Here is a 16,119-nt window from a genome sequence, read left to right on the forward strand (position 1 = left end):
AGTGATCTTTCAGATCTCTCAAAGCAATAGAAGGAGTTGATAGCATCTCGTAAAAGCCTCCACCATAACAGCGGATGGCACCAAAGTAAAGAGGACAGCTGTGGAGGGCAGACTGGATGGGAGGCCGCAGCAGAGATGGCTATAGTAACGCTAGAGGTATAAATTAGAGCACTAGAGGCTTCTAAAGCAACTGTACAGTGGCCTACAGTAATAATATAGAAGATAGGCTTAAAAACAACTGCATCAATCTTTTACTTGTTGGGGGGGAGAGCAGGGCAAACTTATAAAGATTCGGTAGCCAGGCCTGGAAACTCATCGACATTATGTCTTCAGATAGGACAAACTCACCTGTTTTACTTCTTCAACCACCAGAAACAGCATGCATATCCAGTCATAAATACACAAACATTCCAGAAATGTCATCGTGTACATTTAAACTGCAAAAATAAGCGGGTTTATTTGATTTTAGAATCATTACTGTCTACATTTTTCCATTTCTGTAGAATCACAACCATCAGCCGATTTTTGCTATATGCAAGTATATGTTCATATCAATTCATATCTCGGATTTTAAGAGAGCGTTCAGAAATGAGAAACTTAAATAAAAGGAACGAGATCAAAACAAAACGTGTATAGGATAGCAAAGTGAAAAACAATGAACTCAAGCTAAGCCTATGAAGTGGTGAGGATGTAGGTGAAAATGTCTACAGCGCTGATGCCCCAGAGTGTGAAATGCAAAGACATGCCACCCCGATACTGCCCCAGGCTTCTTACAGTGGCACCGTCCCTAAGCTTGCACAGACCTGTGTAAGGCTTAACGAATGAACAATCCACTAGGAAGCACAGGTTTTTTGGACTCGCGACTCAGGCAAAGAGTTACTTTTGGACTATACATTTTTTATACTCGGACCTTAGATGAGTTGTCGAGTTGAGCTGATTGCACAGACCTATGTTTGAAGCCGTTAAGCAATTTGTCGTATTGTACAGATCTCCACATACGGACCCCAAACAGCAGAGATCAGAGATGGTGCTTGATTAGCAAGTGCCAAGACAAACTCAATGTTTGGCCTAAACAGAAGGCCAACTAACCATCAGCTGACAGAGATCATGGACGACAAAATTCTTTCTTTGGCTTCTGGAAGGATTTACAGGCAAGTTTTTCTCACAAGTAAGATCCTAGTTACAGGTCCGGAGAATTGACCTAGATGTTCCCTTCAGGTAAAATGAGAATTCTGAGATCCACAAGTTAAGGCAGAGCTCTGTTATGAATGGGTGACTACATTACACATTACACATTAAAAGGCCCACTGTGACCCTCAACACTAACCACTAACAGTTTCCACTCTACTCTTGAATACAGCCCCTGGCTATAATTTCTCTTACACATCCAGCTGACATCCCTAATGCTGCCCAGCTGCTCGCACACAACCATCAATATTCCCTTCACATTAGTTGTCATTATGATCACTGGCAGAATATCGGAAACAAAAATATTGTGTGGACAGAGTATTGTGTCAAAAGTATAGATGATAAAAATATCGAGAAGGTAAGTATAGGTTTACTATTGTTAACTACACATCTACGTATCTTGAAGATATACATATATCATCAAGGTACATATATGTGCAGTTCTATATAGTAAAACTGTGCTTACCTATAGAAACTTACTTGCACAACATTTTTGTCGTCGTTATTCTTGACACAATATTTTGTCCACACAACTTTTTTTCTCCCATATTTTGTCTAAACACCTGTCATTTGCAACAACAAACGTGTTTCCACTCTTTACTGGGAACCCTTCTCCCATCATCAGTCCTCCAACAACCCCTCTATATGTAAATTACTCCAGACACACAGTACAACTTGCAATAACCATTCCTACACACAAGCTCCTGACCATAAATGGAAACACTCCTCACTAAAAATCTTTAATGCAATCACAGCTCCCCACTTCTACTGCGGAAACCCACTTTTTAATCACAACTTTCAGCAATGCCATCACACCTTCCACCCATAAATGGAACCATATCAACCCCACCCTACCTGCATCTCAATTTTCAAACACAGCTTCCAAGACCGCTGCAAGCTACAGTCGGTGCCCTCCCAAGCATGTAAACCTCCTTTGCAATCGCAACGTATTCCCCTACTTCAATTCACCAATCATGTTTTCCACTACTCCACTGCACCCATACAATGACGTCTCCCATGCTCTCATCTTCAGCACTCCAACACAAAATGCAAACTATCGCCTCCACTGCACAAAATAACGCACTCATGCGTGTAGTCCCCGAATTGGAGGCATACCGTAGAGTGACCAACTAATGTTACTGACTAGGTGCCAAATTACTAAGTGGTCTCTGCGCATAATTGTTTTTGGGATCGAGGGAGCAGAAAGTCTCTGGAGCAGACTCAAGTGTGGGTGTATAAATATTTTTTCTAGGAACAGAATGTGCTGTGCCAACTGATGGGCAGGAGCCTTTCCAGGGGAGGGTCATTTCTGTGTCAATAGAACAGTGGGTGTGCACAGCTGTCCATTTCCTGCTGGGAGCCATGTTGATTGAGAGGTGAATGTGAACAAATCATTGAGAGTACAGAAAAGAAGTGAGTGCGTGTATGTCTGAGAAGGTTAGTTGTAAATAGTTTGGCGGTGGTTGCCAGCACTGACTGATGAGTCTATGAATATTGTTTCGAACTCAAGATTTGTTGTGTATTTAGGGTGGGTCCAGACTCCAGGCACTTAAGTGTGGGTGTAAGGTTTGCGGAGCACATTGATGGATGGGTATGGCGTTTAAGAGGATGTGGGGTGGGGCACATATGGTATAGCTTGTAGTGTTTTTGGACTGAGGGATAGGAGCATGATCTGGGGAGCTGAATACAGAGTGTGCTCATTGCTTGAAGTAGTGTGCAGACAGAGAAGAGTGTTGTATAATCTAGGAGACATGAAGTGAGAGTTTTGTATATAGTGCAGGTTAGCACACTAGGAGATAGGTGTATAAAAAGGGGGTGATGAAGACTGAAGGTTGAATTAATAGTCTGGGCAGCAGAGTGAATGAGATTTGAGAGTAAATTTTGGCCGATGTACGGACTGACAGGCATATATTTTAGGAGTCTCTGCAGACTGCAGGATGGGTGAATAGTTTGGTTATGGAGACTAATGAATACCTGTAGAGTTTGGGAGGCCATGAATGGATGAACTGTAGTTTATGTGGGTGCCAAAAGAAGGACTGGTAGGAGGGGGCAGCCGATGGTTGTGTTTGTGGTTGCTGTAGTGCAAAATGAGAGTTAAACTTAGGAGGAGCCTGTATAATTCTTGAGGGTGTGCATACTGGTGTGTATAGCTTGGGGGTGTGGATTGAGTAGTGGATGTATAGTTAGAACGGAGGTGTGTGTATACAGTGTGGCGGTGCGTAAACACAAAATGGTGGGTGCCTAGGGTGAGGCAGTAGCAGATGAATCTTTGAAGTAATACTTGGACTGAGCAGTGTGGCAATAACTTGAGGGGTTTGCAGGCTGAGGAATGGACACAAAAAGGTGTGTGTGTGTGTGTGGGACTGGTGTATGGCATAGCGTGAAGAGAACACAGGTATATATATTATTATAGACAGAAAAAAACACCAGAAAGACAGAAGGACTGAGCTGAAGAGAACCCCCTCACACACTGCAGAGGTTCATTGAAGCGGTGCTGCTTTCAAACTGACAGAATTGGACAGATGTTTCTCAAGACTGAAGCAGTTTCGGCAAATCCTTGGAATCTGTAACAGGCAGAGAGCAGGAGAACTTCTCACAGATGTAAGCGGTCGCTTTTCCATCTTTTCTCTCCAACGAGGCGAGAAAGGGCAAGTTTTCCTTTAGGAATCCCGTTTGGTTCTCACCAACAAATATCAGCACCTGAAAAATAGAACAGTCTAATGGTCACAGTGAAATGACAGAACAGCTTGTTAGGCTTACCAATGAAGAGACAATCAAGGGGACATCCTATCTACAAAGCGTAGCTCCAGTAACGCCTGGTACGGTGTCCTATAGGCCACATCTTACCCAACAACACGAAACCTTATAAAAGTTTCACTGTCTTGACTGTATTACACAACCAGATTGTGTGCGACCGTGGAAACCCAACAATGCAAAAAGACAACAATCACCTAGACATGATGGCTACCCTAACCTTTGCGGTTGTCAACTGCCCCTAGACATATCCTACACGCTTTGTAGAGCCACTACTATCTGTATATGTCTGGAGTTAAAAGCCATTACTTACCTCAGCAATAATTCTTCTGAAGAATGCTATGCCTTTTCAGTGATTGTTCATTCAGAAATATTGGCAGATACCAGACTCGTTCCAGACATGTTTATTTCCCTCCTAGGCAAATGTTTTCAATTCTGCTTTAAGCAACAGTGTCACGGAGTCAAGAGAGGAGCAGAGCCTGTTTGTAACTTGCGCGAAGCATCATCTTATTTTTAAATACTTACAACTTGCTCTATTTTTAATCTCACTCAGCGCACAGCCGATTCAGGAGCTGACCGGGGGGCACTTGGCTGCACAGAAGACTGCCGGTTGACAGTCCGCCATATTGGGGGTAATCAGCAGGCATCGGGCTAGTTGTTCCGCCCGATTCAGGATAAAAGAACTCCCCAGCGAGCACGTGCTCCAACTTAGTGACTCCTGAGGCGGAAACCGGAAGGCTGTTTGTAACTTGCGCGCAGCATCATCTTATTTTTAAATACTTTCTCCTTGCCCTATTTTTAATCTCACTCAGCCTCGCACGCACTCACTGCACAGCCGATTCAGGAGCTGACCATGGGGCTCTTGGCTGCACAGAAGACTGCCGGTTGACGGTCCGCCATATTGGGGGTAATCAGCAGGCTAGTTGTTGCGCCCGATTCAGGATAAAGGAACTCCTCAGCGAGCACGTGCTCCAACATAATGACTTCTGAGGCAGAAGCCGGGAGCCTGTTTGTAACTTCCGCAAAGCATCATCTTATTTTTAAATACTTTCACCTTGCTCTATATGTAATCTCACTCAGCCTCGCACGCACTCACTGCACAGCCGATTCAGGAGCTGACCGGGGGGGGCACTTGGCTGCACAGAAGACTGCCGGTTGACAGTCTGCCATATTGGAGGTAATCAGCAGGCAGCAGGCTAGTTGTTGCACCTGATTCAGGTTAAATGAACACCTCAGCGCGTACACGCTGCTGGCGCACCAAAGGCGCACCAAAGGCAAGCCCGTCTGCGCCGGTCCACGCCTGGACCGGGCCCAGGGCTAGGATCCCTGGCCCTCCTACAGAGCAGGTATGTGTTTCCTAACCCAATTCCGGTGGTTAATACATGTGACTATAGCTACCCCGCTGATAAACTGAAGGCTCTTCAGATACCGCTGATGCCTTCTTGTACCAGAGCCCAGTCCATTACAAAGTTCAAAGCATGTGCACATTGCGGTTTTAGCTTTACTCCCAATTAAGAATCCAGGATCACCAATTTATCTTGCGACCCAAATCCTCAAACTCCTTATAATAAATCCTTCACCTATATTACTATTAATTGTTGCTCCCTGCCGAAACATAAGTCGGACATCTTCGATCTACTCTTCAATGACCAAGCTGATGCAGTATTTCTTACAGAGACCTGGCACCATAAGAGCTCAGGCCCAGACATTGCAGCAGTGTTGCCTACTAACTACGCCATAGTAAGGAAGGATCGCAATATAAAAATAGGTGGAGGGATAGCGATTATTTTTAAGAATTTATTTAAATGCCACTTTGAACATCTGCCCATCCCAACATGTGAAGCTGCTTTATTCAAGCTGACTCTTTCTCCTAATTTTACGTTTTCAGGCATACTTGTTTATCGTCTCCCAGACTCCTCTTCAACCTGGTCTTCAACTTTTGCTGAACGTATTGCTCCTTATGCCATAAAAACAGCCAACTTTACCGTTTTAGGAGATATAAACTTACATTTAGAAGATACAGCCTGTAAAAATAGCTCCAATTTTATTTCTGATATGGCTTCCCTAAATCTAAATTTGCTAAACTCAGGTCCGACACATGCAGCTGGGCATTTCCTGGATCCTATTTTTTCTAATCTAACAATGATTTTTTGCTTACCGGCCCTTCCAACTAGTTGGTCGGAACACTATCTGATCAAATTTATCCTTACTCTAACACTAGACAAAGACACCAACGTTAGCTCTAGGGGGCACGGGAACTAGAAAGGAATTGGAAGAAACTAGATATAAACAGTCTCAATGATCTCTTAGACGCCCAAAAGCCATCCTTTGAGCAAAGTGTTGATCACTTCTCGACCTCAGTGCAAAGCTGGCTCACCGATGCTATAGATACCTGTCTACCTCTGACCAATCACAAAATTAACAATCATCGTCCACCTGCGCCATGGTATGATGAGTCACTTAAAACTGTAAAAACAAATTGTAACATCTTAAAAAGAAAATCGAGAAAGGATTAAGCCTCTGCGTCCAAACAGGTCTACAAAACTGCCTTGAACAAATACCATAAACTTTGTAAACAGGCACGAGCAAGCTTTGTCAATGCAACCATTTCCAATGCGGCAAATTGCCCTAAAACCCTTTTTAACACAGTAAAAGAATTAGCCGGATCTAAAACCTCAATGCAGCCTCCTGCACTGACTCAGTCTAAATGTGAGGAGTTAGCTTCTTTTTTTATCGACAAAGTTGATAAAATATATCAAGATATTGTATCAGAACAGAAAGCACATCCTACCCTAACCCATCTCGCACCACCCCTCCTCGATATGTCACACTCTCCCTCTAATCAAGCGGACAATTTCAATGACCCAGATCACTCTCTAAAGGCATGGCCCGCACTCACAACAGATAGTGTAACTTTACTCTTATAGAACATTAAATCTGGATCTCCGAAAGATTCACTACCCGTTGCTATACTTAAACAGTTAAACACACCAGCACTATCTGTGATTACTCATCTCCTAAATGTTTCAATGGAGGAATCCACAGAAGTCCCTCAAACAACCTTACATTGGAGAATAACTAATACACTACTCCTGCCTGCCACAGTAACACTATGGGAGGTAAAGAGCTACTATATTTCAAGATACAATATTCTATTTGGAACCAGTAACTCCACAATACACTTTGGGTAAAAAAGGAAACCAAAGCACGCAACAAGAACGTCATCAGAGCACTAATTACACCATACACAGAGAAAATATGAATTAAAAATGTATCACATTTTATTCGTAAAAACAAGATATAGCCATATACATTTAAAATAACACAAGGGTACAATTCATACAAGGAAACCAAAAAAAGTCGACGCAGCGTTTCGGTGCTTATATTGAAGATATGACACCTTCTTCAGGACGGTTTCTTCTAGAAAAAATACATACATTTAGTACACAGGCTCTTATATATTCAGACGTTAAGGTGCTTTACAAACAAATACAGAAAAATATATTATTAAAACAATCAACAACTTGAAATACACTAATCCTGGTTATTAATCCCATTCATACAATATCTGTTTGTTTATATACAGACTTTCCTTGCTGTCTTCCTCCTGCTAGATTATCAAAGATTTTATAACGTAGCAAAATAATAAAAAATATTTAAAAAAATATTCTAAAACAGAGCCAGAACTGTACTTCATTAGGATGTCTACTATTATGCTCCAGACATACATTTCTTGCCAATAATACATAGACAGAGATGCACTACATACCTCTAGTTCTAGGGAACTAGTATTAGTACTTCATAAACCAACAGTCGTTTATCAATTACGCTGTGATCAGGTCCCGATGTGGGTCAATATGTATAATCCCTATATTATGAAAACACATAAATAATACACTCAGCATTTGATTTCCTAGTGCTTTCTAAATACTCAGCATTCTGTCGAACTAACAAGAAATCGTACCTTTATGGGCAGGTAGTCTTGGACATTCTGGAAGCGGTATTTATGGAATTCACCTCCCTTGTGAATATACAAACATGATGGTTTGCAGTCTAGCACTAGATAAACAGAAATACATGCGCGTATTACAAGATCTGTCTGTAAAATAGCGAAGTCAGGTGTTTTTGCAGAGAATCAAAGATCCTCAAACTGAAATTAATTAGATAAAAAACTACCTTAAGATTTCTCAGAGCCGTGCTTAAAGATACCTTATGAAATTGGGGACCTCGTCGGCATCCAAGGTTCAACTTTTGTTTCTCATTACAATGGGAGACCCGTTCGTATATCCCAGGTCTAAACGATAAAAGGAATATTTGTAAATATATATAGACCAACGGAATTATCCACTATATTATAAACGGTTAACCATATTTATACGATCATAAACCCTCGTCTAACAGGTAGCTGACCTCTATTTCTTAAAGCGGACATGAACACGAATCTCATGTTACTCATTCCGACACAAAATCACAGATTGTAATACCACACTCCACGCCGTGGGATCACTTCTTTATTAAAACTTTAAACTGAGTTTTCATTGGGAAACGGCTTGATCACATGTACATCTGTGATTTTGTGTCGGAATGAGTAACATGAGATTCGTGTTCATGTCCGCTTTAAGAAATAGAGGTCAGCTGCCTGTTAGACGAGGGTTTATGATCGTATAAATATGGTTAGTGGAGTGGTGTGGCTCACTGGTGAGAGGCGGCAGACCCGGAAGCAGAAGTCGGCCCGGGACCAGGGTTCGATTCCCGACACGGCAGGGTCGTGGACAAGGGTCAGCGGACTCGATAATTCTCGCCTCGGTGCCTACTCTAACCAGGGGTCCCACTCGGCAACTCTGGGCATTAGCTTGCCTAATCTCCACAACGGCCCCATCAACGCCGGGGATGCCTGGCTCCACCTTGGGGATTCCCAGCAGGGACCATCCCACAGGGAAAGCCAGGACGGGTTCCCCAGCGTTATACAGCGCCAGGACGCCGGCTGGCAACAGTGCGCTTTACAAGTATACACATTACATTTAACCGTTTATAATATAGTGGATAATTCCGTTGGTCTATATATATTTACAAATATTCCTTTTATCGTTTAGACCTGGGATATACGAACGGGTCTCCCATTGTAATGAGAAACAAAGTTAAGTTGAACCTTGGATGCCGACGAGGTCCCCAATTTCATAAGGTATCTTTAAGCACGGCTCTGAGAAATCTTAAGGTAGTTTTTTATCAAATTAATTTCAGTTTGAGGATCTTTGATTCTCTGCAAAAACACGTGACTTCGCTATTTTACAGACAGATCTTGTAATACGCGCATGTATTTCTGTTTATCTAGTGCTAGACTGCAAACCATCATGTTTGTATATTCACAAGGGAGGTGAATTCCATTAATACCGCTTCCAGAATATCCAAGACTAATTGCCCATCAAGGTACGTTTTCATGTTAGTTCGACAGAATGCTGAGTATTTAGAAAGCACTAGGAAATCAAATGCTGAGTGTATTATTTATGTGTTTTCATAATATAGGGATTATACATATTGACCCACATCGGGACCTGATCACAGCGTAATTGATTAAACGACTGTTGGTTTATGAAGTACTAATACTAGTTCCCTAGAACTAGAGGTATGTAGTGCATCTCTGTCTATGTATTATTGCCATGAAATGTGTGTCTGGAGCATAATAGTAGACATCCTAATGAAGTACAGTTCTGGCTCTGTTTTATAATATATTTTTTAAATATTTTTTATTATTTTGCTACGTTATAAAATCTTTGATAATCTAGCAGGAGGAAGACAACAAGGAAAGTCTGTATATAAACAAACAGATATTGTATGAATGGGATTAATAACCAGGATTAGTGTATTTCAAATTGTTGATTGTTTTAATAATATATTTTTCTGTATTTGTTTGTAAAGCACCTTAACGTCTGAATATATAAGAGCCTGTGTACTAAATGTATGTATTTTTTCTAGAATAAACCGTCTTGAAGAAGGTGTCATATCTTCAATATAAGCACCGAAACGCTGCGTCAACTTTTTTGGGTTTCCTTGTATGAATTGTACACTTGTGTTATTTTAAATGTATATGGCTATATCTTGGTTTTACGAATAAAATGTGATACATTTTTAATTCATATTTTCTTTGTGTATGGTGTAATTAGTGCTCTGATGACGTTCCTGTTGTGTGCTTTTGTTTCCTTTTTTACCCAAAGTGTATTGTGGAGTTACTGGTTCCAAATAGAAGATTGTATCTTGAAATATAGTAGCTCTTTACCTCCCATAGTGTTACTGTGGCAGGCAGGAGTAGTGTATCAGTGATTCTCCAATATAAGGTTGTTTGAGGGACTTCTGTGAATTTTTTCTGATTATGCACCCTGTCCCCTATTGGATTTGACGGTGTCTCCTTATATATTTATAGTTCAATGGAGGAATCCATTATTCCGTCAACATAGAAACACGCGATGATACATCCCCTGCTTAAAAAGGCAAACGCGGATCCAGAGCTGTCCAGTAATTACCGTACTATATCATTGCTCCCTGTATTGTCTAAAATGTTTGAAAAACACATTCATGCTCACTTAACTCAGTATGACACAACACACCACCTTCTCCATTCCCCTCAATCAGGTTTCAGATCGGGTTTTTTGCACTGAAACCACCCTACTTGGGGTTACGGAAGGCATTTGCCGCCATCTAGAAAACAGAGAAACAGTGGCGCTCATTCTTTTGGATTTGAGCGCTGCTTTTGATACAGTATCCCACACGGTGCTTATCAACTGGCTTAGTGCCTTCCTCTCCAACCGCACTTTCCAAGTTTTCTCTTAAACTGCCGGTTCCGAAGTCCACTCCTTTGCCCATGGGGTACCACAGGGATCTATCCTCAGCCCTTTACTGTTCAATCTGTATGTAAGACCACTGGCTGAGATGGCTGAGAAATCCGGATTATCTATGTTCTCTTATGCCGATGATTCTCAAATCATTTTTTCCCTATCTGCCCATAACACAGCTACACCTTCTACACTAAAGACTGGCTTAAATAAAATAGCATCATGGATGCAACAGAACTTTCTGAAATTAAATGGAGAGAAAACAGAGGTACTGGTGTGAGGAAAACAGAAAAACCTCTGGAACCAGCAACATTGGCCCTGCAAAATGGGTGACCTTCCATCTCCCACATCACAAGTACGTAACTTAGGTATCATAATAGATGAGGCCTTGGTATGCACCCCCATTCAGTCAATATCGCAGCCACTGCTGTACCATCATTAAAAGACTGCAAAAAATGTGTTGGATGCTTCTAGAAACGACCAGAAAAACCGTAGTCAATGCTTTAATTACATCTAGGCTTGACTATGGTAATGTGCTCTATGTGGGATCAAACAAATCGGTAATTCACAGACTGCAGATGGCCCAGAATGCCGCAGTTAGGCTCCTTTGTGAAGTCCCCAAGACCATGCCTATCTCAACTCATCGACGTAAATTACACTGAGATTGAGAGCCAAATAAAATTCAAGGCGCTTACCTATATGCACAAAATTAAAGCCATAAATTCCCCCAGCTATCTGCTTGACCTGGCTAAGTCATACATTCCTTCTCGCAATCTTCGATCAGCCATTCAAGGGAGGTTTGTCATCCCAAAATTCGAACCCACCCAGATGGATGGCAAATCCTTCTCACACTTAGGGCCTTCACTCTGGAATTCCCTTCCCATCGCTCTCCGCAATGAGACAAACTATAACACTTTTTGCAAGCCGTTAAAAACTTGGTTGTTTGATAAATAGAACATGCTCCGTCAATCACACCTAGACCTGCCTTCTGGGCCGGGAAACCCTTTGTTGGGTACCTGTTGCGCATTATAAATTAAAAAACTAAACTAAACTAATCAAGAATACGTAGGAAGAGTTGCTGTGGGAGAACAGTGAGTAATCTGCAGGAAGTCACGGCAATATGACGAAAATCCATGAGTGATTACACCTCCTTGTGAAATATTGTGTAGGAAATTCAGGTATTTCTTATTTAGCTAAGGTCTCACTAACCACATTCTTAAACTTCTTTTTACCTTTGATTATGACCATCCACTACCACCTTTACACTCTTTTATCTCTGTATCCAGTTCTCATATCTTGCATATACAGGAAGATCTCCTTTGGGGGTCTATCTTGATCCCCATTTCTTCTTGACGTGGCCAATCTAATATGGGGTTTCATCTTTTTCAGCCACGAATACTTTCCCTTGAGTTCTTCCACCTCTAAATTTCATGTCCACTCAAAAATATACCACCACATTTATTCTGTGTCATATGTACCCGCCAGGGTTTATGTTGGTAGAAAGGAGTTGTCCACTACCCCATAGTTTTATGCATCCATTTTGATGATGCGGAGAGGTAATGCTCTGCACTGGCTCTCACTTCCACCTACACTGAACAAATGTACTGTTCACTCCCAATGCTACATAACCACATTCCTCGTAATATTAAAAATTCCCTTTTCTTGAACACTTATTGCAAATTATGTCAATGGCTGGGCAGCACTTTGCGTTAGCAAGATGACTGGCATTGTCACAGTCATACTAATTATTTTGCTTCTCTTCTCTTTGTTCATAATATCCAAACTATTTTTCGTTTTATTAGCCCCACTTTTTTAGTTACAACATTTACATCTGCCAATGGTTTAGCGCCGCTGGCCTGAAGACAATGTTCTTACAATGTTAATATTGTCTTAAGTAATACCCATGTCAGCAGACAATCTGTCCTGGATATTTGTAACACGTTCTCATCACGATGTAATCCCGCAACACTTGATCAGAAAAAATCAGCTGCCCTTCTCCTGGTTCCTCAAACAAAATATATATTATCTCCAAAATTGTATTTATTTTCTTGCTATAACATTTCTCCATTTCTCTAACTGCCTATTTGAACAACTCCAGGTCTTCAGCTTTTTCTAACCTACTTAGGTAGGAGTAGGCATGATGTTTCACTCCTGCTTTATCTGCTACCCTTTTGTGCTATTGTAAAATATCTGCTTGATGCTCAATTCTGCCCCTCACTGTAAAATATAGTCAAAAATATTATACCCCAGAGGGGTCACTAAGAGTACGGAGTGTAACATGTCAGCCGCAGGGTCATTAGAGCTCATTACCTCACCCTCCCAGTGGAAGAGCACTAGCCATATTTAGAGCTCCCATCACCTCAAAATGGCGGCCGCACTTTGTGATCAGCTGTGCAGTTCCCTAACGGTGAGAAGCGGGAGGCGGCGAGTGCTCTGCACGAGCGAGCGGCGGTGCAGATGTGAGGCTGACAGCACCCGCCTGATTCCTTGTATCTGCGGCCAGCTAAGATTACAGTCTGCCAATGCGGAGACTCCTCCCTGCAAGAAAAAGGTTAGCCTGTTGGACAAAGTCGTTTAATTGAATTATGGGGGCCGGGGGGCTAAGATGACAGCAGAGATACCCAAATGCTCCCTGCATGACCCCAACATGGTGCCCCGATGTGACATGACTGACCCTATCATGGCACCCGCCGTATAGTAGAGAAACAGAAAACTAGGGTGAAGCTACCCCCACTGGAGTGCCCACCTACAGGAGTGCCCAGGAATGTTCAGGGCCATTGACTAACGGCAAGTGAGCACCTAAGTCCTCGACGCCAGTAGAAAAGGAGGAGGCCCACCATTGACCCTGGAGGTTCCAAGGTGCCAAGATGGCGTCCGCAGAGGACGCATCGTAACGACTGGCACACAGCAGGGGAAAATGGAGGTAACAGGGGGCCATCTGATGTAATCCTAAGTCACTGCAGAAGTGAGACAACTCACGGGGGCCACGTGACGCGACTACACCAAGGGAGACCATCGCAAACAGAGCACCTGTGCAAACCTCCTGGGAGCTGTAGTAATCCCAAATTACAAACTCTGGTGCTGCACGTGTGGTGCACGCGAATGCTATTAATCAATAATGGCAGCCACCCAGGTGATTCTGCAGACCTTGAAACTGTCACTTCCACATCTTTCTAACTACTCTTGACCTAGGGGCAAGCTGGAGGACGAGGCGGACGGAGCTTCCCAGTAGCACCGGGACCTGTGCTTTCGATGAATCTACGCCCCCTGGGCGGAAACCATAACTGTACTTACCGAGGAGCCTGAGCAACCTTGGCCGATGACCATTGGAGCTGTCCTATGCAGCTATAGAGGAGTCGGAAGTTGTTTTCCTCGTCTCCCCGTTGTGTTTCCTTCCCTCCCCACCTCCTCCCTCTGTGATGTTGTGGCTGCCTCCCCTATTCCAGCCCTGCGTGGAACCGTGGAGTCAGCTACCTTTATTTTTTTTTTTGTTTGATTTTGTATATCCGCCATCTTGGGTTAATACTATCTGTCTTTCACTTTGACTGCTTTGTTCCCCCTGAAGTCCTTCTCCCCCTTGCCGGTCGGCCTGACACTATCTGCATTCCTTACCCGTTTACCATTCCCCCCTCTACCTTTCATTTCCCATAAGACGTGTGTCTTGGCTATATTAAGCGCCAATAACTCATATTATTGTGTAATCTCATGTTTTTCTCCAATGTCTATACTTGGCTCCTGTAATTGATGTAATTAAGTAACCTGTAACTCGCTGATCCTCATGTATAGCACTCTGATACCTTCGGGTCTAGCCAGCGCTATATAAAACTTTGCAAAATAAATAAATAAATAAAATAAAACCTCAGCAAGAATTGTTTTGACAGAAGAACTTTTAGCAAAACTTGAATGGTGGCCAGTCAACATTATTCTTTGTTTTTCAGAAACAAACCCACAACACAGGAATTTCTTTCTAACAAAACGAAAAAATTCAACAACCCTGACAAAGCAGGGAGTTTTCTCCATGCAGCTAGGGATCACTGTTTATTCTTCTTGTACACAAACTTTGTGCTGAGTACAGCACTTGGAGATGGGGAGAACAAGTTACTTACCTTTCTCTTTCAGGTAGAGTCCTTTTCTAGCCACAGATTCCTTCAGGTTTGAATATTCCCCAGGCGTCAGACTGGACCCAGAAACTTTTCAGCAGTACCCCGGACTGCAATCAGATGGTACCTTGAAGCTCTGCACTGACACCGTTCCGGTCTGGAAATGACGTGCAGAGCCTATATAGATGCAACCGCTGTGCACTGAGCCAGTTGCTTTCGAGGATGTCTGCGCCCTCAGATGTTGAGCCCCCAATGTGACCAGTGTGCAGATTTCTAGACTTGGGATCTTATTAATGGATAGAATCCGGTCACAGACAGGGAGGATGAGAGGGTCGGTGATGAATCTGTAGCTAGTTTCTCTACCAAAAAGAGCATTACCAAAGGTAGGAACCTGTTATTCTGATGGAGACTTTTAGCTGCAGATTTCTCAACTTCAGCATATTTGGCTCTGTGAATGGAGCTGAGTGCTCTTTTGGGATCTCCTCCTCCTTACAGGGGTGAAGTGCAGCACAGAACATCAGCAGAGTGACATTAGAAATTATGCTCATGTCCTTAGAACCAGTATGTCTACTAAAAAGGTATGTACAGTGGAATAACTCATAGACTCTGAAGCTCACTCACATGCCGTGCCAAGGCGATAGCTTCATGGAACACCATTTAAATGGTAAGGAATTGCAAGGGAGTCTGTAAAGCAGCTCCAATGAGTGCTCATTAAATAAGTGAGGGCCAGATTATGGTCTCAAGGGCGAAGGAGGAAACATTTCTTTCAAAAATCTCATCACAACTGGTGACTTCACCCCTTCCACGCTCATGACGAGCTCAGCTCGTCATGAGGTACGCCTGTCGTACGCTCATGACGAGCTGAGCTCGTCATGTAACGCGGTAATTGCAAATCTTCAGCGCAGCGCGGTAAAACTCTTAGCGCGGAAGGTGTTAAACAACAAGGACTGATCTGCAACTGTAAGAAGGGAGAGAGGGACAAAAGATAAACGTTAACTGTGAACAAAGCAAAGCCTTGCTGGGTGTGGGACAAAACAAACAAAAGAATATCAGATAACTTGCATCGGAGGGGGTCAATCTGGAATGTGCCGCACCAAACCACAAGTTTGTCCCAAAGACAGACATATAGGGCCAGATGTAGGTCGCCCAATACTGGTCGATAACGGCCGTAATAACCGATTTTTGGCTGTTACCGACCGGTATTGAGAATTTGTAATGTAGGAGCCCAAAAAATACTGATTCAGTAAATG

General features: G+C 42.7%; 1 protein-coding gene across 7 annotated transcripts in view; it reads right to left on the minus strand.

The window, feature by feature from the left end:
- Positions 1–417: 417 nt before the first annotated feature.
- SPATA20 (spermatogenesis associated 20) overlaps positions 418–16,119 on the minus strand; it is a 2,403,479-nt gene continuing 2,387,777 nt past the window's right edge. For all 7 annotated transcript variants that reach the window (XM_078654432.1, XM_078654437.1, XM_078654433.1 and 4 more), the window contains one exon: positions 418–3,888. In XM_078654432.1, the coding sequence (XP_078510558.1) occupies positions 3,718–3,888 (171 nt within the window). In that variant the 3' untranslated portion in view covers positions 418–3,717. The remainder of the gene's footprint in view (positions 3,889–16,119) is intronic.

The sequence above is a fragment of the Lissotriton helveticus genome, chromosome 7, assembly GCF_964261635.1.
Source record: "Lissotriton helveticus chromosome 7, aLisHel1.1, whole genome shotgun sequence".
Lineage (NCBI taxonomy): Eukaryota > Metazoa > Chordata > Amphibia > Caudata > Salamandridae > Lissotriton > Lissotriton helveticus.